The sequence below is a fragment of the Anabrus simplex genome, chromosome 6, assembly GCF_040414725.1.
Source record: "Anabrus simplex isolate iqAnaSimp1 chromosome 6, ASM4041472v1, whole genome shotgun sequence".
NCBI lineage: Eukaryota > Metazoa > Arthropoda > Insecta > Orthoptera > Tettigoniidae > Anabrus > Anabrus simplex.
This window is the reverse complement of record NC_090270.1, coordinates 332,574,515-332,597,325: the sequence shown is the minus strand read 5'-3', so window position 1 is coordinate 332,597,325 and position 22,811 is coordinate 332,574,515. Positions and strand designations below refer to the sequence as shown.

Here is a 22,811-nt window from a genome sequence, read left to right as displayed (position 1 = left end):
GGAAATACGAAGTGGAGAAGAAGAGTGGGACAATTAAAGACAGACATTTGTGGAAGCAGCAATTGAGGTACGCGGAAAAACGAAAGCATAGGTTAAGGGAAAGGAGACACGGTGGTGAACAGACAAAATAAGAAATAAAGGAAAGGAACAAGATAAAGAAAGAAATGGAAAAGGAAAAGCAAAAAATGTATCAGAAGGATGAGAATAAGATAGAAAGGTTACAAGTGGAATACAAAAGATTGAAACTACAAGTAAAGAGGAGTATCAACAAAGAAAAGGAGAAATGTTGGGGAGAGTTTACCAACAAAACTGAGCAAGATAGTCAAGGAAATCAGAAACTATTATACAGAGTAATAAAATCGAAAAGAGTAAATCAAGAAAAAATCAAGGCATTAGAGAGAGAGAAGACAGATCCATAGCAGATGACGAAAAGGTTCTTCAGAAGGTGATGGCAAAGTATTTTGAAAAACATTATAATGAGGATGACTGCTCGGAGAAAGAAGGAGATAGGAAAATGGAAATAATAGATGGAGAAAGAGAAGAGAACCTGATAACATGGTTGGAACTTGAAAGAGCAGTGAAAGTAATGACCAAAGGCAAAGAAAGTGGAAAAGATGAATTCAATGGTGATGTGATTAAGACAGCAGGAAGCATTGGACTACAGTGGCTATAACAAAGCCCTCAATGCCATAGGGAAGGATGAAAGGATACCTGATGATGATGATGATGCTTGTGGTTTAAAGGGGCCTAACATTGGCGTCATCAGCCCGTAATGGTACGAAATGAGACAAAATGTTATGACCATTTAAAATCTAGAATCCTCCACTGACCAGATTCGAAAACATGAGGGCAAAGAACGAATGGATGGATATGAAGTTAAAACAATCGGTGGATCCGACCCGCAATGCCCCACATTCCCAGAAACTAGCGTTAAATAATAGTATTACTGACCAAGGGACTGCGTCTAAAGCATAATACTGTAATGGTTATAGCGTCCGCCATGCCAACTTGCTATCAGCCGAGCTCGTCACCGCATCGGCCCCACCCCCCTTATGCTCGACCGCGCCACTCACGAGCAACACTTAAGTTCTGGGCCGGCCCTTCTCTCTTCTATCCGTCGTCGCGCTGCTGGAAATAACTCTACTATTAATCAGGAGTCTTCCATCTCGTGAGCTTTCTGGATACATCTAGCATCCGGACTGTTCTGGAAGGCCCAGCGCAGGTATATAAGGAGAGGAGTGACTTGCCTGAGTTAGTTAGTGAGTTAGTGAGTGAGTGAGAGCGAGAGCCTGGGCTGGGGATATCAGCCTGGTGGAGTATCTGCCTGTTGGAGCTGAGGACTCGTTCCGGTTTCCCTGACGTCGTGTGTGTGAGTCCCTTGGGGCCAGTTGCTGGAGAAGAACCTTGGGTGTTCTGGAGCAGCGCAAAGGGAGCACTGGGTGACGACGTGTGCAGACTGCGAACGGAGTTCAACAGACTGAGTGCGGCGGATACTATCCTGACTTGTGTGAACTGCCATCATTATCGAACTAGCATGCTACAGTGCGGGCTGACGGCGAAGGAAAAAACATGTAGCCGTGCAACATGGAACCTTGTGTGTGAACGTAGAACTGGGTAGCGTGAGAACATGAGAAACTAAGAGAGAGAGAGAGAGAGAGAGAGAGAGAGAGAGAGTGCGTGAACTGTGTAAGTGTGTAACCGCGTACTTGTGTAAGTTGTAAGCTCGGCTATCTTGTGTGTGTGTGTGTGTGTGTGTGTGTAAATCTGTAATTGTAGTGCTTAGTTAATAAAACTTAGAAATAGACGCTACCAGGTTCTGTACTCATTTATTTACTTATTTACCCCGCCAAAACGTTACAATACTGAATTGAAGATGCTTGTAGTCGAAACGGGTCCAAAATCCAGGTCATCGGCCTCAAAATGGTAGGGCCTACTTATCGCTAGGAAAATAGAACCATGCTATTTGTCATGTTGCGGTACTAATCAAAAGTAGCGTAGACTCGTGGTATTCCACACATTATGGTACTACTCACAGGTAATGAAATTCGCACATGTAACACAGACCTATGGAGTTTAGCACAGAGCGGCGCTATTTACAGGCAACGCAAACCTATGGCATCCCTCCCATAAGTAGACTGACCACAGGGACCCGCATTATCCCGTGGTGTTCCTCACATAGTGGATACTAAGCAGAGGCAAGGCAGAACCATGGTGTCGCTAATCCCATGGTGTTGCCCATACAGGGGTACGAATCACAGGTACTGTAGAAACCGGCAACGTACTCTATTGCTACTAATCACACCTATTTGGTACCTAACATAGTGGTACTATGCGCAGTATTAGCAACCCATGGTGTTCCCCGCGTGGTGGTAAATATCATAAGTAGTTTCATGGTTCTAATAAAATCATCCCTTGGTCGCCCCTTTTAATCGCCTCTTACTACAGGCAGGGAATACTGTTGGTGTATTCTTCGTCTGCGTCCCCCACCCACAGGGGGGGGGGAGGATACCTGAAGACTGACAACAAGGAAGCATTGCACCATTGTTCAAAAAAAGGAAATAGGAAGAAATGTGATAATTATAGAGGTATAACCCTATTATCACATGCGCTAAAAACAATGGAGAAAAATCATAGACAACAGACTGAGGGATATAACAGAAACACAGTTAGAGGCAGAACAATATGGCTTTAGACCAAATAGATCAACAATATAGTTGATATTTACAGTGCGAACGGTAATGGAAAAACATCTGGAAAGGAACATGGAAATCATATTCATTTTTTGGATTTGGAAAAAGCATATGATACAGTTAGGAGAAAACATGTATGGGAATGCCTACTGAAAAGGAATGTACCAAAATCATTAATTAACAAGATAAAAATGTTGTATCATGAGAGTAAAAGCAGTGTACAAGTGGGGAGTGGTGACTCTGAAACATTTTATACAAAAAAAAAGGTCTCAAGCAAGGAAGTGCACTGTCACCATTATTGTTTATTATATTGATGGATGAAATCATAAAACGTGTAAAACAGAGTATCAGGACTGATGAAGTGAATGCTTTGGTATTTGCAGATGATGCAGTGATTTGGGGAAAGGGAGAAAAGGAAGTACAAAGGAGACTGGACATTTGGAATGAAAATCTGAAGAAGTTTGGAATGGTAATTAGTAAAACGAAAACTGTAGTCATGCACTGTGGAAAAGAGAAAAAGAGAAGCCAAGTGAACATAGACTGAGAATGGTTAGGGAATGTAGAACAGTTTATACACTGACTGACAGAGCAAATGCAACACCAAGGAGGAGTGGTTCGAAAGGGATGAAAGTTGGGGAAAAAACAGAGACGGCACGGACAAATAATTGATGTTTATTTCAAACCGATATGCAGGTTACACAATGCGCACGGCATCGACTCAGTAGGATGTAGGACCACCGCGAGCGGCGATGCACGCAGAAACACGTCGAGGTACAGAGTCAATAAGAGTGCGGATGGTGTCCTGAGGGATGGTTCTCCATTCTCTGTCAACCATTTGCCACAGTTGGTCGTCCGTACGAGGCTGGGGCAGAGTTTGCAAACGGCGTCCAATGAGATCCCACACGTGTTCGATTGGTGAGAGATCCGGAGAGTACGCTGGCCACGGAAGCATCTGTACACCTCGTAGAGCCTGTTGGGAGATGCAAGCAGTGTGTGGGCGGGCATTATCCTGCTGAAACAGAACATTGGGCAGCCCCTGAAGGTACGGGAGTGCCACCGGCCGCAGCACATGCTGCACGTAGCGGTGGGCATTTAACGTGCCTTGAACACGCACTAGAGGTGACGTGGAATCATACGCAATAGCGCCCCAAACCATGATGCCGCGTTGTCTAGCAGTAGGGCGCTCCACAGTTACTGCCGGATTTGACCTTTCTCCACGCCGACGCCACACTTGTCTGCGGTGACTATCACTGACAGAACAGAAGCGTGACTCATCGGAGAACACGACGTTCCGCCATTCCCTCATCCAAGTCGCTCTAGCCCGGCACCATGCCAGGCGTGCACGTCTATGCTGTGGAGTCAATGGTAGTCTTCTGAGCGGACGCCGGGAGTGCAGGCCTCCTTCAACCAATCGACGGGAAATTGTTCTGGTCGATATTGGAACAGCCAGGGTGTCTTGCACAAGCTGAAGAATGGCGGTTGACCTGGCGTGCGGGGCTGCCACTGCTTGGCGGCGGATGCGCCGATCCTCGCGTGCTGACGTCACTCGGGCTGCGCCTGGACCCCTCGCACGTGCCACATGTCCCTGCGCCAACCATCTTCGCCACAGGCGCTGCACCGTGGACACATCCCTATGGGTATCGGCTGCGATTTGACGAAGCGACCAACCTGCCCTTCTCAGCCCGATCACCATACCCCTCGTAAAGACGTCTGTCTGCTGGAAATGCCTCCGTTGACGGCGGCCTGGCATTCTTAGCTATACACGTGTCCTGTGGCACACGACAACACGTTCTACAATGACTGTCGGCTGAGAAATCACGGTACGAAGTGGGCCATTCACCAACGCCGTGTCCCATTTATCGTTCGCTACGTGCGCAGCACAGCGGCGCATTTCACATCATGAGCATACCTCAGTGACGTCAGTCTACCCTGCAATTGGCATAAAGTTCTGACCACTCCTTCTGGGTGTTGCATTTGCTCTGTCAGACAGTGTATATCTGGGTAGCATTATTAATGGAAGTTATGAAATCAACCCTGAAATTAATAACAGACTAAGTAAAGGTACAACATTTTATCAAGTCAGGGAGCTTTTATGGAATGACAAAGTATCCAAGAGAACAAAATTAACATTGTATAAACAGTATTTCATACCAATTGTAACATAGGACTAGAAACGCTGGTAACTAATAAGAGACAAGATAGTAAGTAAGATCCAAGCCGTAGAAATGAAATTTTTAAGAACATTCTTTAAAAAGAGAAGAAGAGATAGAATTCAAAATATTAAAATCAGAGAAGAGCTAAATATAGAACCATTAGTACAGAACATACAGAAAGCAAGAGTGAGATGGTTCGGACATGTAAAAAGAATGGGAACGGAGCGGGTAGCAAGAAGGGAATTGGAAAGAGAAGTTAAGGGAAAGAGACCAGTTGGAAGACCGAGAAGAAGGTGGATGGATCAGATTTGGAAGGACATTAGAGAAGCTGGATTGGATGTGGCGGAAGTAATGGAGCAGGAAAAGTGAAAGGGCAGAAAGGAGTGGAGGAGGCTTGTTAACCACACCCGGGTGACTGGAGTGGGACTTGATGATGATGATGAATGAAAAAGAAAAAAAACAAGTGACAAAACAAGTCATATACAGAAAGGAACATGAAAAATATCACATACTGGGATACAAGAACTTTTCTATCCAGGTATAAATGATCAACTCCTTCGATGCCAGGCTGTAATGTAGTGGTTGCGGTAAGAATACCATAGCAATTGTAATGAAAATGTACAAACTAGGGAAAAATATTCTCCAACTTACATTTTTGGAGGTATATCCCCTTTTTCTTTTACATAGCATACAGATGAATAGAGAACATGTGAGTGTGACTGTAATTGCAATAGAGTTTCATTTTCTTAATTTAAAAGCGTGCAATTTTTTTTATTTTTGAAAAAATTAAATTTCAAAATGGACCAAATTTTTACATTTTTAGTGTATTTTTATCATGGGTATCATACCCAAGAATATTCACCTAATTTTGAATTAAAAAGTAAAGCTTTACACAATTTTTGATAGTACTTTTTGAGAATTACAAATTTTTACAAAATTAAGCATGCAAGGTTAAATACACAATAACCTCTTCTTTACTTTGAATACTTGTCAGTCGATAAATTACTCTCTAATGAATAACTTAATGTAAAAACTTTGTGTATTTTAATCATCTTTCATATACTTACCCATCCTTACACTAGTGGAAGTAAATAATCAAACATATAAACAAAGAAGATAACAAGCGACACGAAGCAGCAGAATGCAGGGCTATCACACGCGAAACACGCGTTGCATCGAAAGAAAGCTTTTATAAAACTGCACTGATATCAATATCGCATGTTATCAATATTTGCAGAGAATAAAAGCAGCAATCTTTCCCAGGGTATAACTTACGCTGCCATCGTGCAGCAAGAATTGAAGATACAGGCAAAAGAAAAGTGTGGCCGACAGATCGGCCCCAGGCATTTTTAGCAGCAGCTTGCATGGCCGATAGATTGGCAACCTGGCACTATAAGAGTTAAGCTGTCTGGCTGGTTACCCTACTACGGTAATGAGTAAACCATAAAGCCAACATCTCAACACCGAGTATCTGGCGGCAGTAAATAACCCAGTCCCCTAAGGTGACCAATGGCTACGGGCAGATGAGTTTTCTCAGGTGCGGTGATGGTCCCCTCGGTGTAGGAAATGACAATGGAACCTATCAAGAAGCGTCTAACGCCAGGTCAGGGGCGGTTGCAAACGGCGTCTGTACTCCATGTTAGGAGCAGCCTAATCACCTCCTACAGTAGCTCTAAAATGCCTATGGGAGTGGTGACCCCATTGTAATAAGAGCTTAAAATGAAAATGTTACTTTTAAATTAGCTTCGTAAAAGGCTAGGGCATTCCCCAGAAGCAATGTGCAGTTCTTATGCTGCAGAAAATTTGAGATGTGGGCGATCAGTAGAGAACACCATGAAGGTAGCAATAATTACTGACTGATTATAATCAACCTCATGTCACTGAATGGAAAGTCAGAAGATGTGATTGATTTCATGAAGGAGAATATAGCCTTGATGGAATTGAGTGAGGTTAAGTGGAAACAAAAAGGAAAGAACTTGAAGAAAGGATACACCCTCTACTGGAGAGGAGGACATAAAGCAAAGAACGGAGTAGGGATAATAACCAACAAGATCGTGGATGAGTATGTAGACAAAGTGGACTGTATAAGTGACAGAATAATAGAGATACAGTTAAGGACAGAGAGAGGAATAACGGACTTCATCCAAGAGTATGCATCGCAGACTGGATGCAAAGAAGATGTGAACAAATTACAACTTTCACAGAACCAACTATAAGCCTGGCAGAGAAAAATCTGTGGAGACAACTGTCATACAGCCATCTGTCAGCTCATACAGTTAATTGCAACGATTTGAGCATCAGATTGAAAATGAAAACCTAGCGTTTTATTTCTTATAGGTTCCGACTTGGATCAGGATCTTTCCAAATCATTTATGTATTCACAACTTACAACACAAGATCTTCAAGTACCACCTTAGCAAGAACCTCAATTACTATTCCTCAAAATAATGTAAACCATTCCAGAATACAAATCGACATATTGAACTGTTCAATGGATCTAACTACCAACATCAGTACATAGTGAAAAAATTAACTCATCTATTTCTGCTTGCATTGAACATTAATATAATTCTTCCATTCTTAAGTCCAAGTTGAAGCTCCAATCGAATTTTATTGTACATATTTTATGTGGAACACCATTCGACTAAATGTTTGTTTACCTTTTTAATGTGTCAAACATGGCTACATAACTTCAATGAATTGACTGGTCAAAAAGTTAAAATATTACAGATTTAAGCCTACAATCAAATTTCACTATAGGCCCTAATTATATATTACAAGAACAAAATTTCTTTTAACAAATTAACCTTTTAATTAGAAATATTAAGGTGTACACCTCAGAATAATGACCATTCCCATTTTACTTACCTTTAATTTGTGTATATATATATACTATTTTAATCATATAATGTATATTTTTAATCCACCATTGTAATCACATCATAAGAATCATGATCTATACTTGTCTTTGTTTAATTATTCTCGGCTGATGATGACAGGGAATCTGTCGAAACCGGTACTGAATGTACAAAAGTTGTGATGTTTTAACTGTAATGTAAAACTTTCACACAATATATAGTATTGAAAAGGTGGAACTTATTGTCCTTTCTTTGATGTACAACCTGTTTTCCAGTCATTGACCGGGTCAGGGATGTAATGAATGAAACATATATAGGCTATTATTACAATGGGGTCACCACTCCCAAGGTGATTTATATTAATGAGTGATAAATGCTATGAAATGATAATGGAGAGTGTTGCTGGAATGAAAGATGACAGGGAAAACCGGAGTACCCGGAGAAAAACCTGTCCCGCTCCGCTTTGTCCAGCACAAATCTTACATGGAGTCACCGGGATTTGAACCACGGTATCCAGCGGTGAGAGGCCGACGCGCTGCCGTCTGAGCCACGGAGGCTCTTGAGCATCACATTATTTGAATAAATTAGTATTTTAGGCAAATAAAGGACTTCATGAAATAAACATTTTTCTAGTAATCCTGATTAGGAAACTTTTATTTTGATGTATAACACATAGATATTAGAACTGAAGTTTTCTCACAATACACGTTCAAATTACTGTGTATATATATATATATATATATACATATATATATAGACAGATGAAGGTAAAATGAAAATTCCAGTAAGAAAGCATGGATGACAGGGTAAAAGCAACAGGGAAAATTAAGGAGAGAGAGCATGTGCGTGTCTATGGAAGGAGCAGTGGGGGTGATAATAGTAAGTTACATTCAGGAGATAGTGGGTTCGAGCCCCACTGTCGGCTGCACTGGAGATGGTTTTCCATGGTTTCCTATTTTCACACTAGGTAAATGCTGGGGCTGTACCTTCATTAAGGCCACAGTCACTTCCTTTCCACTCCTAACCTTCTCCTATCCCATCGTCACCGTAAGACCTATCTGTGTCAGTGAGACGTAAAGTTGATTATAAAAAATTATAATTTTAAAAAAGGTAGGGAGAGGGCGAAACCCACATAGCCTCCCGTCAATTAACACCAAGGGGTCTGCTCAAGGATTAACATCCCCATCTGATGGATGAATCACCATCAACAGCGTCATATACCCTCACTCTATTTGAACACTCCCTCTACTATCCTGCGGGCCAACATTCTGATGGTGAAAATTTCTTTCTCCCTTTCTTCCTTTTTTTTTTCTTTTACAAGTTGCTTTACGTAGCACCAACACAGATAGGTCTTATGGCGACGATAGGACAGGAAAGGGCTTGGAGTGGGAAGAAAACGGCCATGGCCTTAATTAAGGTACAGCCCCAGCATTTGCCTGTTGTGAAAATGGGAAACCATGGAAAACCAACTTCAGGGCTGCCGACAGTGGAGTTCGAATCCACTATCTCCTGGATACTGGATACTGGCCACACTTAAGTAACTGCAGCTATCGAACTTGGTGAAAATTTCTTTTACCAATGGGGCTTGAACCAGCTATCCATGGTGTCGGATCATAAGGACTTTATATTTTATATTTTAACCACCATGGCCACCAGACGGGATATAATAATAATAATAATAATAATAATAATAATAATAATAATAATAATAATAATAATAATAATAATAATAATGTAATGAAAGACCTTCACAATAAGCTCCAACTTCTAACATCGTTGCCACTACTTAAGGAAGGCCAAAAGCTCATAGTACTAAATTCCTCAATCTGTCCCACCCTGATATATCCTTTCCTGACGTGCAGTTTCAAGAAAATTGCACAATTTGTTTTTATCCGATAGCGATAAAATGATTAAAAGTGCAACAAAGGAGATATTGCAGTTGCCAATGGATACCCCAGATGGCATGATGTACACCGAAAATAAATACAAAGGACTCGCTCTGTTTAATTTTTTTTTTTTGCTGCGGGCTTTACGTCGCACCGAATCAGATAGGTCTTATGGCGACGATGGGATAGGATAGGCCTAAGAATGGGAAGGAAGCGGCCGTGGCCTTAATTAAGGTACAGCCCCAGCATTTGCCTGGTGTGAAAACGGGAAACCACGGAAAACCATCTTCAGGGCTGCCAACAGTGGGATTCGAACCCATAATCTCCCGGATGCAAGCTCACAGTCGCGCGCCCCTACGAGCATGGCCAACTTGCCCGGTAACGCTCTGATTAAATCCTCGTGGGAAGTTTACCTACAATTCATTAATGCCTGCAATATCTTGCTGAAGACTAAACATCCACTTGGTGTCGCTTCAAGGGATTCACACGCAGAGAGTCGGGAATGTATAGAATGCCTAAAACTAACAAACACTGAAACCCAGAAAATAACCACCAAGAACAGCCTGTACGATACTAAGAAGATCCGTCGAGAGCTACGAGAGGCTATAAAAATGACAGCTAATGTTTCTGCGGTGCGCTCGGTGCCAGGCAGATCCCTGGATAACAAACTCTGTCGGCATTGCCACGGAGAGAAAGAAACTCTTGGTCATGTCCTGGGTTTCTGCGCACGCGGGGAGCTCCTAAGAAACACGCGACACCACCAGATCAGATCCTTCATTGCTGAAGAACTGAGAAAGAAGGGATTCAATGTACATGAGGAGGTACACGGACTGGCCATAAATGGTAGTTAGCAGAGAATTGATATCATAGCCTTTAAAGACAACAGCTCTCAAGGATTCATATTAGATCTGACTGTCAGTTTCGAGCACCATAGCGGTCAGCCAGAGGAGGTTAATCTAGAAAAGATTAACAAATACAAACCCACTATCCCTTAGTACAAATCTAAATACCACCTTCAGGAAATTGAAATAATAGGGATAATGGTCGAAGCTCGCGGTACCATACCTTGTCACTTCGTCGCCACATGGAAGCGCTTCCAACTCCCAATGAAGCTCATCCCCGAAATAGCGTCCCTCGTCCTCCGAGGCTCCATCAAGATCCCGAGGCACCATCTCTACAGCTAATTTTGAATTTTCTTTAATTAATAGATACGCACAAAAAATTTATATGTTTTACCTTGTTCTTAGCGGCAGCCTGTAAATACAGGAGGTCTTTCCAAAATAAATGGAAATTATATATATGAAAATATACTAACAGAAATGGCCAAAGACTTATAGAAATTTGCAGAACCCATGGACTAATCTCCAAATCTACACATTTTAAAAGAAAACCACACAAACTTAAAACTTGGAAACATCCTGATTGGACAAAAAGGAAATGGCAGCTAGACCACGTATGTATGGACATATTCTTTCACAAGGAAATCCATAATGCCAAAGTTCTAAGAGTAACGGACAATGGTTCAGATCATTACTTAATTAAAATCAAGATTAAATTTACTCCATTAAGAAGAAAAAGACAAAGTAGAGTTGGACAGAAACCGACACACGACCCACATTACTTAATCCAGAATGCCCAGTATCGGCAAAGAACAGGTACTACAAGACTAACAGACAATTTAGACGACCTAATACCAATTCTTAAACAGAATGCAGAAGATCTAGAGCTCCATTTAATCCAAGGAAAAGACATGCCTGGTGGACCTCTGATTGTGATAGAGTGCATAAAGAAAGACATCAAGCTTAGTTGACATTTCAAGCCCACAAAACAGAAGAAAATGCCACTAACCTCAAAAATATCAGAAAAAAATTCACCCAAAACTATTAGAAGAATTAAGAGAAAATATCAAAAAGATTTAATAAACTCTATTGAGGAAAATGATTACAAAACCAATTCTAGAAATTATAACAAAGCCTTTGGTAAACAATTGCAAAAACACAACCACCTCCCCCACATTATTGTTGAAAAATAAATATGGAAAAATAGCGCATAATAAGGAAAAAGCAGAAATCATAGCAGAAGCATTTAACAAGCCTTTGAACGGTGATGAACCTGAAACGCTCTTATTAAGTGATATACATAACCCAATAAAAAATAAACTAGAAAATTTAAATCCACCTACAGCAAAAGAAGTTGAAACAGTGCTTAAGGAAATGAACTATAAAGCATGTGGAGAAGAGATGTGGAAATATGCCAACAGTGCGACTCTGACATCCCTCCATATGATATTACAAAAGATTTGGATATCAGAAAAATTCCCAGAACAATAGACAACAGCTATAAATTAATCCAATTCATAAGAAAGGCGAAAGAAGTAATCCAGACAACTACAGAGGTATTTCCATCCTTGCCTGCACGTGTAAGATATAATCGGATCAAAGAACACCTTGATCAAGAGTTAGGTGAATACCAGAGAGGCTTCAAACATATTATTTAAAAATATGTTACATGTTTTGCCTTAATTATGTAGGCATCATCAGCCATGATTTGACCTTAAAAATAAAATCAGGCACCTGATTTAACGTTAAAATAGGACTGTATTAAAAAGAATCTTAAAAGGTTGTGTATAAAAATTAACAACTAAGGTTAAGTTATAAGGAGATTCCCACCTTCCAATAATTCAGCTTAATCTCCAGTTGTATACAAAATAGAACAGGTAGCTGGATTATGTCATGTAAACAACAAACTAGCTATAGGAAACTGACAAGTATTGGAAGGTGGGAATCTGCTTATAACTTAACCTTAGCTGCGTTGAGCCAATATGGGACAAAGTATGAGATTTATAAGCTGTAAAAATTAACAAGTGCAAATTATTAAATTGATAGCTTTACAAGGCTTGTAACTAAAAATGAGGTGAATAATACAACAGTTAATTGTGACCTTGTGAATTTAAGAAAGTTGATACATGATAATATTTAACCAGCAAGTGGTTAAAAATGGAAAAACATTCTGAATTATAATGCGCAGCGAAGTTCTCTGCAAAATGTGAAGAATTTCACCTATTTTTTTGACATGGCATAAGCCCAAAAAACCTATATCATGTCCATAATTTTAAATAATTGGTGTGAAGAGGGTTCTGTAATAGAGTTTCATAATGCTCCCTTAAAATGTGGATTGTTTCCCTGTGTACAGATGACAGCCTGTAGCAGCTCAATGCATCAGGCGCAAATAGGGGGAAAGCAAATTACTGGTCGTAAACAACCCGCGCCAACTGACCGATTAGGTTAGAACCTGTATTAGTATGTTTTAGTAGACGTGTCCTCAATATTTGTTAAATTTCAAAGTATTAACTCAACTGGCTTCCATAAATGTATCAGAATATTTTTGTTATCTTCATAAATTTATCTTTAAATATTTCTAAACTCTTATGATAACTAAAACTCATTTTTGTGTGGAGGAAAGCATGGCCTTTCTATATATTCCAAAAGTTATTATAATAATTGCTTTCTCTAGCATTGAAAAAATTTCAAAACCATTAAAAATTCCTGTGATTTCTGGAGGGCAGCACATTCAAATATGGCCGTTTCCAATGTGTTAAAACATTATCATGACCATTAACATCTGCACATCATCATGCAGGCATCATCAATGTCTTTCATTCTAATGCTGATCTAACCTTCGCAGAAAAGTCACATTGCTGTCAGATACTAACCCTCTTGACCTGTTGAACATGCAACAAATCAATTAAAATGTGCTGCTTTTTTTATAATAAAACAGATCACACAATCTGCAAGGCCTAGAAACATCACAAATTGGGCCAATAACCACCTGGTTAGCTGATATACGGTATCCCAAGGAGGGTACAAGCACAAAGATTTTCAATAGAGAGACAACATTCAAATTTCACTTCATACAAAAATACCTTTCTAACCATACAGTTGGTAATGAACACAAGACATCAAGTGTTCCTTTTCCAGGTCACAGCTGCTGGGATGGCTGTTCCACACAGTTGAAAGCAGTCCATCAGGGTATTTTATTTACTGTTAAAAAAGAGTAGTGAAGTCAGTATAACGCTATGCAAAATATAACATGGTACTCACTTGAGGTCTCTAAGGTCCCAGCAAACAAAATGCAAACATATTTTAATTTACCATTTCTGTTTCAGGTAACATCAAAAGAAAAAAGCATACCTGGAAGGTGAGGAAGGTTAAGATAGTGTAACAATTATTTACTCCTAAAGAATTGTGGAGTCAAAGCAGAATCTAAATAGAAAGCAATGGATACATAATATGATAAATTATACATAATTTGAAATCTAAATAATAAATAAATGCTCAACAAATTTCCAATTTCTTTGAAATCATTTAAGAAAAGGCTAGGAAAAGAACAGATAGGCAATCTGCCACCTGGACAACTGCCCTAAATGCAGATCAGTATTGATTGATTGATATTGATCTTTGCAATTCATTATCTCAAATACAGAACTACAACAGCATGCAAATTAACCTGAACACAGCCGTGTTTCGAGACTTCTTATAACAAATATAGGCAGAATTGTGTGTTCCTAATAAATAGAGTTAGTGTCTTGGCGGGTACAAACTGTATGCAGTGCGGATAATTTTGCTGATGATCTGTAAATAATGACGTTTATTCATTTTCACTCAGGTATACTTATTTTTGCTTGTGATTAGGCGACCCTTGACAGTGGTGTGAGAGAATGGTAATATATAAAGAGCCTACCTGACTCCTGCCCGCAATTAATGGAAGGAAGGAACAAAGGTCAATACGTCGGTAGTTGTCGCAAGAGAAAATCCCTCATAAACCTGCGACTGTAGGGGTCCTGGTGCCAGGTGTCAGGCCTATTGTATTATGTTAACAGATCTATCCATTTCAGTACCTTGGGTGTAATATACTGTTGTTAAATATTTACAATATCCACGGACAATCATTCGCGGATGCGGATATTATTTTGTATATCTGCGCAGGGCTCTACTAATAAATACTGTTCCCATTTTTAAGTGAATAGCATTGTAGGTGTATGGCCAGTGATTGTTAACGTTATTGGACATTATTGGATGTTCTTTATAACTAGGGAGTGGGAAATTTTGCATTTTGTGATAGCCGTGAATTTTAATGCAAATTTAAACTGAAAATGTGAATAATGCAAAATTTGCAAATACTTGTGATTTTATAGGGAATTCATTATAAATGCAGTTTTTTTGTGTGTGGCAAAAACCATGTTTATCAACAGAGAAACGTCCAAAATTCTATTTTCAACCATCGTTATCAACTAGAATTAATTGAATTGATGGATTAATAATCGATATTGATTATTACCAATAAACAATATCTACAAGACGCGAAATGTGGGTCATTTTCTTCCTGAATTTCTGGTTTCATACAACTTTTCTATCGATTATTACTGACAAGCTATATTGGCACAGGACAAGATGTGAGATGTGTATTTGCACTTCCCGTCATTCCTGTTTGAACTTCGTTGCGCACAAGGAAGAGAATAAATCTGCATTAATTGTTGAGGTTACGAGGCGCACAGCTATCAACGCCCATTAGAGAGCTCGGCGATATTCAAATTAAGCTTTAGATGCCACAGATTCACTGACAGTGTTTTGCAAATTTTGTAATTATTGCAGAGGCGTGTGGGTAAAAAAGGACAGTACTGTATTGTAAAACATGTTAACAGTGAAAACCACTTAACAAAGCAATTTTTCTTGTGGATTTAAGCATTTTAATTTGTTGTGGATCCTAACAAAGAATGCTAACTGTGGGTGAGTTTATTCTCATTTAAAAAATCTAATTTTCAGAAAATATATGCTAATTTTTCCAGTCCCTATTTATAATACCGTCACTAGTTGAATGTCTCCAAGTAAGGTTGCATATGCTTTCAATATGGTGTCGTGTTACTGTACTGCAAATTGATAATGGGTACCACCCACTGAAACATTTAAAAATTGTGACACTGAGCATACTTCTATGATACAAAGACAAATTACTTCACAAAGAGTTACCAGTGTGGCTAAGATAAATTCAATTTTGAAGTGATACTGAGAAAATGGGTAATTTTCATACCTGAACAAAGGAAATTGTGGTCGCAAGCACAAGACTACACCTATAGAAGACTGTTTACTCATTACGAAAAGTAAATAAACCCCAGCCTCTAAGCTGTTGATTTGAACTGAGATTTAAGTCAGAGCGGGTGATATGCTTGTGCAAAATTAGTTTGTCGCAGATGGCTGAAGTCATAAAGAGCACCCAGACCAGCAAAGAAGTAGTTTCCGACCAACACAATGAGTAAAAAGCAACTGATATGGGTTAAACTCTGTACTGATTGACAGTGTAAGATTTTCAGGTGCAAGCCATTTCAAAGTTAATGGTCAGCATGTTCCTTTGCAACTGATGATCCAAATTCATTTCTTTTTTTTGTTTTTTTGGTTTTTCTTTGTTCTAACATCATAATATTATATCTTTCTTGAATGTTAAACTGAAAAAATGTTTTTGTTCGTCTAGAGAAAAAAAAAAGGGTCTGAAAGGGTTAAAGAATAAATTGATAAGAATGTAAGCAAACTATGCTATATATTATTAAAATATTGTAATGAATAAATTACCTGTTCTGGCAAGCTGTCAACAGAGAAGCAATTAAGTCCAATGTCTAAGGCTTCTAATTTCTCTAGCCTCAGTAGAACATCAGGTAATTCAGCGAAAATGTTATCGTAGAGATCAAGAACTTTTAAGTTGGCAAGACTGCCAAAACTCTCTGGTAGGGCCTGTAACTGTTAGAAAGCCCCATTACAAAATATACAAACTGACAAAACATATAGAATACTGTACAGAAGGTTTATATACAATCTTGACCATTCAATTCCAGAATCACTGGAGGTTGGACTGCTAATTATACTTGGCTATTTTTCACAAGGTCCTCTTTCCTGTTTGTCAAATGTATGTGCTACATATCAGTAGAAAAGGACTTTTTATTAGGAATAAACACCATATAAAACATGGTGCACAAAATCTTATCCTATCTCATAAGAAGTAGTACCAGTTGTGGTCACTGTGTTTTTTTGCTATTTGCTTTACGTCGCACCGACACAGATATGTCTTATGGCGATGATGGGATAGGAAAGGCCTAGGAATTGGAAGGAAGCAGCCGTGGCCTTAATTAAGGTACAGCCCCGGCATTTGCCTGGTGTGAAAATGGGAAACCACGGAAAACCATCTTCAGGGCTGCCGACAGTGGGGCTCGAACCCACTATCTCCCAATAACTGGTGGTCAGTGTGTGACCATCTCCAGCTACATATATAAAGTGACTTAAAAACTAAACGATAAACACATAATGCAAGTGTAATGGACTAGTACAACTTGGAAACTTGGAAACCCATGGGTAAATAATGGAAATATCAAACTCAAATATTATAATAATAATAATAATAATTATTATTATTATTATTATGGAGTGGCTATGAAGTTGTTTACATCTATTATTATTATTATTATTATTATTATTATTATTATTATTTATGTAGTTATAGCCGGACTTTATTTGGTATAAATTGTGGTCTTACTATTTGTGTGTTGTATGTGAGGTTATGTTACGACACGTTTGCTTGTATGTATATTAATAAGAGTTTATTTGATATAAGAACACGTAATTAATAGTATATAATTTATTATTACCTGTATATATGTTGTATAAAACCAATACAATGTTGTGCAACACATGGTAATAGTTCAGAACAACGTATCTTTGGCACTAGAGAGTTACAGAAAAATCCATTCATTGTAAATAAGTTATTGGAGACTCTCGAAATTACGAGAAAACATGTGTCATATTCTTCTAGAAGCCTGACCAGGCAACGTATATAAAGAGGCAGTCTTGGGAGTTGAGTGAAGTTATTTTAGTGAGAGTGATGAATGCAAGTCATTAATCGAATGTGTGAATTTGTTGCGTTGGTTGACATGCAAGTGTTGCAGTCTCTTCTTCTCCTTCTACTTTGTAGAAGTCTAGTGTTCAAAATGGTGGTTTATTGATGTGTGCATAATGTGTCTACAATGTGTAAATAAAACTGTACACAACTGACAACACTTCGTATGTGCATCTTTGTGGTAACAACACACACATAAACAATAATAAGATCTATAAAATCTATAAAATCTAAAACTTTTCGTGAACATTCATTACAATGTCATCATTGGTATAGTCTCTGTTGATTTAGAGATTAAGAAAAATATCCACATATGCTATTGTTGAAACTTCTTGGAATTTGCCCTCTGAATTATGAATACACTTTAAAAATCTAAAAAGTTTTGATTGTCTGTATAGACAAGTAATCTGACCATTTTTTTTTCAAAAACTTTAGTCAATAAAAAAGTGGCACATTCATGACTTAAAAATCAAACAAACTTGTTTACAATTACATCATTGCTGAATTACCAAATTATGTATTACACTAGGTCAGTCAAATTTACGTTCAAAAAAACTATTGTGACACCAATGACACTCGGTTGTTATATTGAAGAAAAGTGCCGGTGGGGCCCTAGGAGAGGGAGAGTATCCTTACGTCAGATGGAAACAGAATGAAATTGGGAAATCAAGGTGTTTCATCCGACAGTTCCAGGAAACGGCTCCTTTCTACTGAAATTGGGAGTACTTGCTATGGTAGAATGATATTTAACAATTTAATTGAGGTGAATTAATTTGCTACCATACTCAGTACCATTCATGTCCATAATGTCTCTTAATGGGGCAGTAAGTCTTTTACAAATATGACGTTCTAGCCCGAATTTTCGAGAATTTGCCTAATTTCCAGCATCACCTTCAATGTAATCACCCTGGGCTTGAATGCAACAATTCCAGTGATTTTTCCATTTTAGGAAGTACTCAAGAAAATCTCCTGGCTTTGATGAGTTCAGCATCTCCTGTGAACTGCTTGGATCTCTTCAATGCCCCTTCAATCCAGAGTTTCATTTTAGGGAATAGGTAGAAGTTGCATGGAGTCAGAACAGACGAGTAAGTGGGGAGGTGGTGGAATGGTGGTCATGTTTGTCATGTCATGATGTGCTGCCTCATAATGAGTGACGAGTGTGTGGGCATATTGCCACGATGATGTAACTAGGCCCAATTATTCCAAGTCAGCCTGTTTGTACATCACATCTTCCCGCAGTCATCTCACATCTTCACGGATAACTTCATGCACTTCTGCGATCATTTCAGGAATTGTGCATGATTACAGTCAACCCGAATGTATGTCACATTCCACAGATTCCTGGCCTTCTTTGAAATACTTAAACCACTCAAATGTTCTTGTTTGGCTTAAAGCTTGTCCTTAGCATTTGATGGGTTTTAACTGCACTTTTACTGGGTCGGAAGCAAAACTGAATGTGCATTCTTTGCTCCTTAGCATCGGTCATTTTGAAATTCACAGAAGCACAAGAACGTGGTGTAAAGAAAAAAACAATGAAACTCAGAAAGAGATTCCATATCCCTCAAAAGATTTTAACTTCCAGAACTGGTTTAGGCAGATGGATACTGGGTGGTGGTGATTATTGTTTTAAGAGGAAGTACAACTGGGCAACTATCCTTTTAACACTAATCAGAGAGGAAAAAATTGGAGGAATCCGACACTTTGAAAAATGAAGGTATCGGCAAAAGAAAGACAAGGGCTACAAAGGGTAAGAAAATGAAAGACTCCCTATGCCTTGTAATCTAATATTGTCAGGGTCAGAAAAGAACAAGAGTTGACCAAGAGAGGTTGGATAGGATAGATGAAAGTGAGGAACTGGCACAAGGAAGTTGAAAGCAATGTCAGGACTCAGCTAAGGGTACCATGATCACCAACCCATGCTCCTGAGCCGTTTTAGTGCCTCTTACGGCAGGCCAATGATAGAGCAATGGTTATCCAAAACACCTCGCAGTTAAAACTGGAGTGGAGATAAAGGAGGACATTATTAAGATAAGTTCTAGAATTTAAGTTCCTAAATATTATTTCTAAATATTTGAGTGTGACTTGATAGAATCTGGTATTCTTCTAAGAACAAAACCTGACGTTCTTTCTTTAATAGTGTGTATTTTTACCCCTTGTTTAATAATGTTTTTTACAGGTATGTTGTAGTATAATATTTATATTTAATCTGTATGTTTGACAGACTGAAGAGTTATTACGTTACTTTTAACTGAGTCAACACTGAAAAGTGTGGCTTTCTTCTTAACAAAATTACAAAAATTATCAAATTTTTGTTTAGCTCCAGATATGTTACCTGATCTTTTCTTATCTGTCATCACGGCAACAATATGTTACATATAGTCATAGTTCATCATTCAAATTTAATATTACTTTGAGAGTGCCCCAAGGATAAAACCTTGGCCCTTTATTCTTCATGTTATTTGCTGTGACTTACCAGAAGTAGTGAAATATTCAAAGTGCCTAATGTTTGCTGATGACTTCAAATTATATACGGTAAACTAATTTCATGTTATGACGACTCGACAAAGCTTCAGCATGAGACAAACAATGGCTATGATTGAAGTGTAAGGAAGAGACTCACCTTTAATATAAAGAAATGCTCTGAAATCACTAGAGACCGGATTTTAAAGGAATACCTTTTAAAAAAATTTAATTGGGAACAAGAAATAATCGATACTATGGGTGAAAATTGTATTTGGAACTCAAGATTGCCATGTGTTTTAACTTCCCTTTTTACAGCCCTTGTTTCCTTTTTCTCCTACATTTGTACTCATTTTCCCTTTTTTTCAGAATATACAGCAAATACCTCAAGAATTTATTTCACTCTGAGAGAAAATACCAGCATAAAATACTGGTGCAGCGAAAAGGAGGAAAGAATTAACACAGGTTCTATACTGAACTCACCCCAGAGTTGAATTCACCCATTGCACCCTTTCACGCCACCCGCAGGTGTTGTTGGACTTGTCGCATCCCCTCCAGAATGTGTGAAGCAGTTACAATTGCTTGCTCACTTCAGTAGCAGAAGCAGACCCATAGAGAATAGCATGCACCGTTAAGTGGCAGCAGGAAACAGCAGTAGCTTGTAACAGTGATGGCGAAGTCGTCTTTTAGCAGTAAAATGTGAAGTGCGGTAAGCAGTTTCAAGGACAATTTAATCGAAACGGATGGTACCGTTATTCAACATTCTCTATGCGATATTGATATTAAAGGAGACGGAAAACATATAAAGGACATAATAATTCAGCATCTCAAGTATGCCAAACATGAGAAAAACAAAGCTATTTGTGTGAAAGTTTCGAAAATCATTTTTCCAGGAATCTTTTCAGAAGGCTGAACAAAAAAGCAGGGAACAAAATTTTTTTTACAGTGACCTCACAGTTACCTTTGTTCAATGTGGAATTCCTTTAAATAAGGTAAATAACACATCAATGAAGAGTTTCTTGGAAAAATACACACAACGCAGTGTCCCTGATGAAAGTACAGTTAGAAAGAGTTACCTACAACCAATTTATGAAGCTAATGTAGAAAAAGTTAAGGAGGTTGTGGGAGACCACCCAGTTTGCTTCACTTTGGATGAAGCATCCGATTCACTTTCTTGTGATGCCAATGACAGGAGATCCATCAAAACCAATGTTGGCTGCCATGTACAAACTGATTATGATAATAATAATAATAATAATAATAATAATAATAATAATAATAATAATAATAATAATAATGTTATTTGCTTTATTTCCCACTACTTTTACGGTCTTTGGAGACGCCGAGGTGCCAGAATTTAGTCCCACAGGAGTTCTTTTACGTGCCAGTAAATCTACCGACACAAGGCTGTCGTATTTGAGCACCTTCAAATACCACTGGACTGAGCCAGGATCAAACCTGCCAAGTTGGTGTTAGAAGGCCAGCGACTTAGCCATCTGAGCCACTCAGCCCAGCATGTACGAATTGGAAAATGTCAACTCTACATCTATAATGCAGAGTTTCAATGACTGCTGTTTTAAACTCTGGCCATCAGAAATACAGTACAACAAAGTATGGCAAGTTGTTATGGACCAAGCATCATACATGGTCTCAGCTTTTTGCACAGTTGAAGCTTATATATTCTAATCTCCACCATACAACTTGTATCGCCCATGCTTTGCATAGGGTACGTGAAGCAATAAGGGTTGAATATATTGTTGCAAATGCCTCCATATCCGAACTTTGCATACGTTCAAGTTTCTTCCTGCCGGCATCTTGCAACTGGAAGAGCAGTGCTTATCCAAGGAGGTGCAATGGAGTGTGGTTGAAAGAACTGACATGTTTGAGGGATTTACAAAAGAAAAACTTAAGGCAAGCTTATCAAACTACCGGGCGAGTTAGCCGTGCGCGTAGAGGCGCGCGGCTGTGAGCTTGCATCCGGGAGATAGTAGGTTCGAATCCCACTATCGGCAGCCCTGAAAATGGTTTTCCGTGGTTTCCCATTTTCACACCAGGCAAATGCTGGGGCTGTACCTTAATTAAGGCCACGGCCGCTTCCTTCCAACTCCTAGGCCTTTCCTATCCCATCGTCGCCATAAGACCTATCTGTGTCGGCGCGACGTAAACCCCCTAGCAAAAAAAAAAAAAAAAAAAAATCTTATCAAAGAATCCAGATATTTAAAAACTAGTGAAGTGCACTGATTTAGAGTTTAGAGTAAAAACCAAGTATTCCCCACTGGTTTCTGTTGATGCTGAGTGCTCATTTTCTTTGTATAAAGATATTTTAAATACAAAAAGACAAAATTTGACCTTCAAACATATCAAAATGTTAAATGTCATCAGGTTCAATTCGTTCTAAATGCAATAAACACTGTAACACAAGGACAACTCATAAAAGAGAATAGGCCTATATCCTTAACATACTGAAATGTTGAACGTGTAATTAATTAAATACCATTCTTTAATGCAATAAAGTTAAATTAGAAGCGATTAACTGATTTTGCCTACCTTTTCATTTCCTTTAATCTCTTGACCAGTTCCCTATTTTAAATAGTCCCTTTTTAATGAATATTTTCCCCTTTTTTTGTCCTTTTAAATGAATACTTCCCTCTTTTTTGTCCTTTTTGTAATGAATATTTTTCCCTTTAAAATCTGGTTTCTCGTAATCACATTATTGAGAATCGAAATTCTCCCTTCTTTTGATTGTACACGTAAAGGGAAAATATTACAAAGATAGTGAAAAATTGTGGTGTTACTGTCATTTAAAAAATGTATTTCAGTGTTCAT

At 38.7% G+C, this 22,811-nt stretch overlaps 1 protein-coding gene across 3 annotated transcripts in view; it reads right to left on the bottom strand.

The window, feature by feature from the left end:
• The window catches only part of LOC136875787 (leucine-rich repeat protein lrrA), a 129,157-nt gene that overhangs the window by 79,716 nt on the left and 26,630 nt on the right, over nucleotides 1-22,811 (bottom strand). For all 3 annotated transcript variants that reach the window (XM_067149383.2, XM_067149386.2, XM_067149385.2), the window contains one exon: nucleotides 16,211-16,375. In XM_067149383.2, coding sequence (XP_067005484.2) covers nucleotides 16,211-16,375 — 165 coding nt within the window. The remainder of the gene's footprint in view (nucleotides 1-16,210; nucleotides 16,376-22,811) is intronic.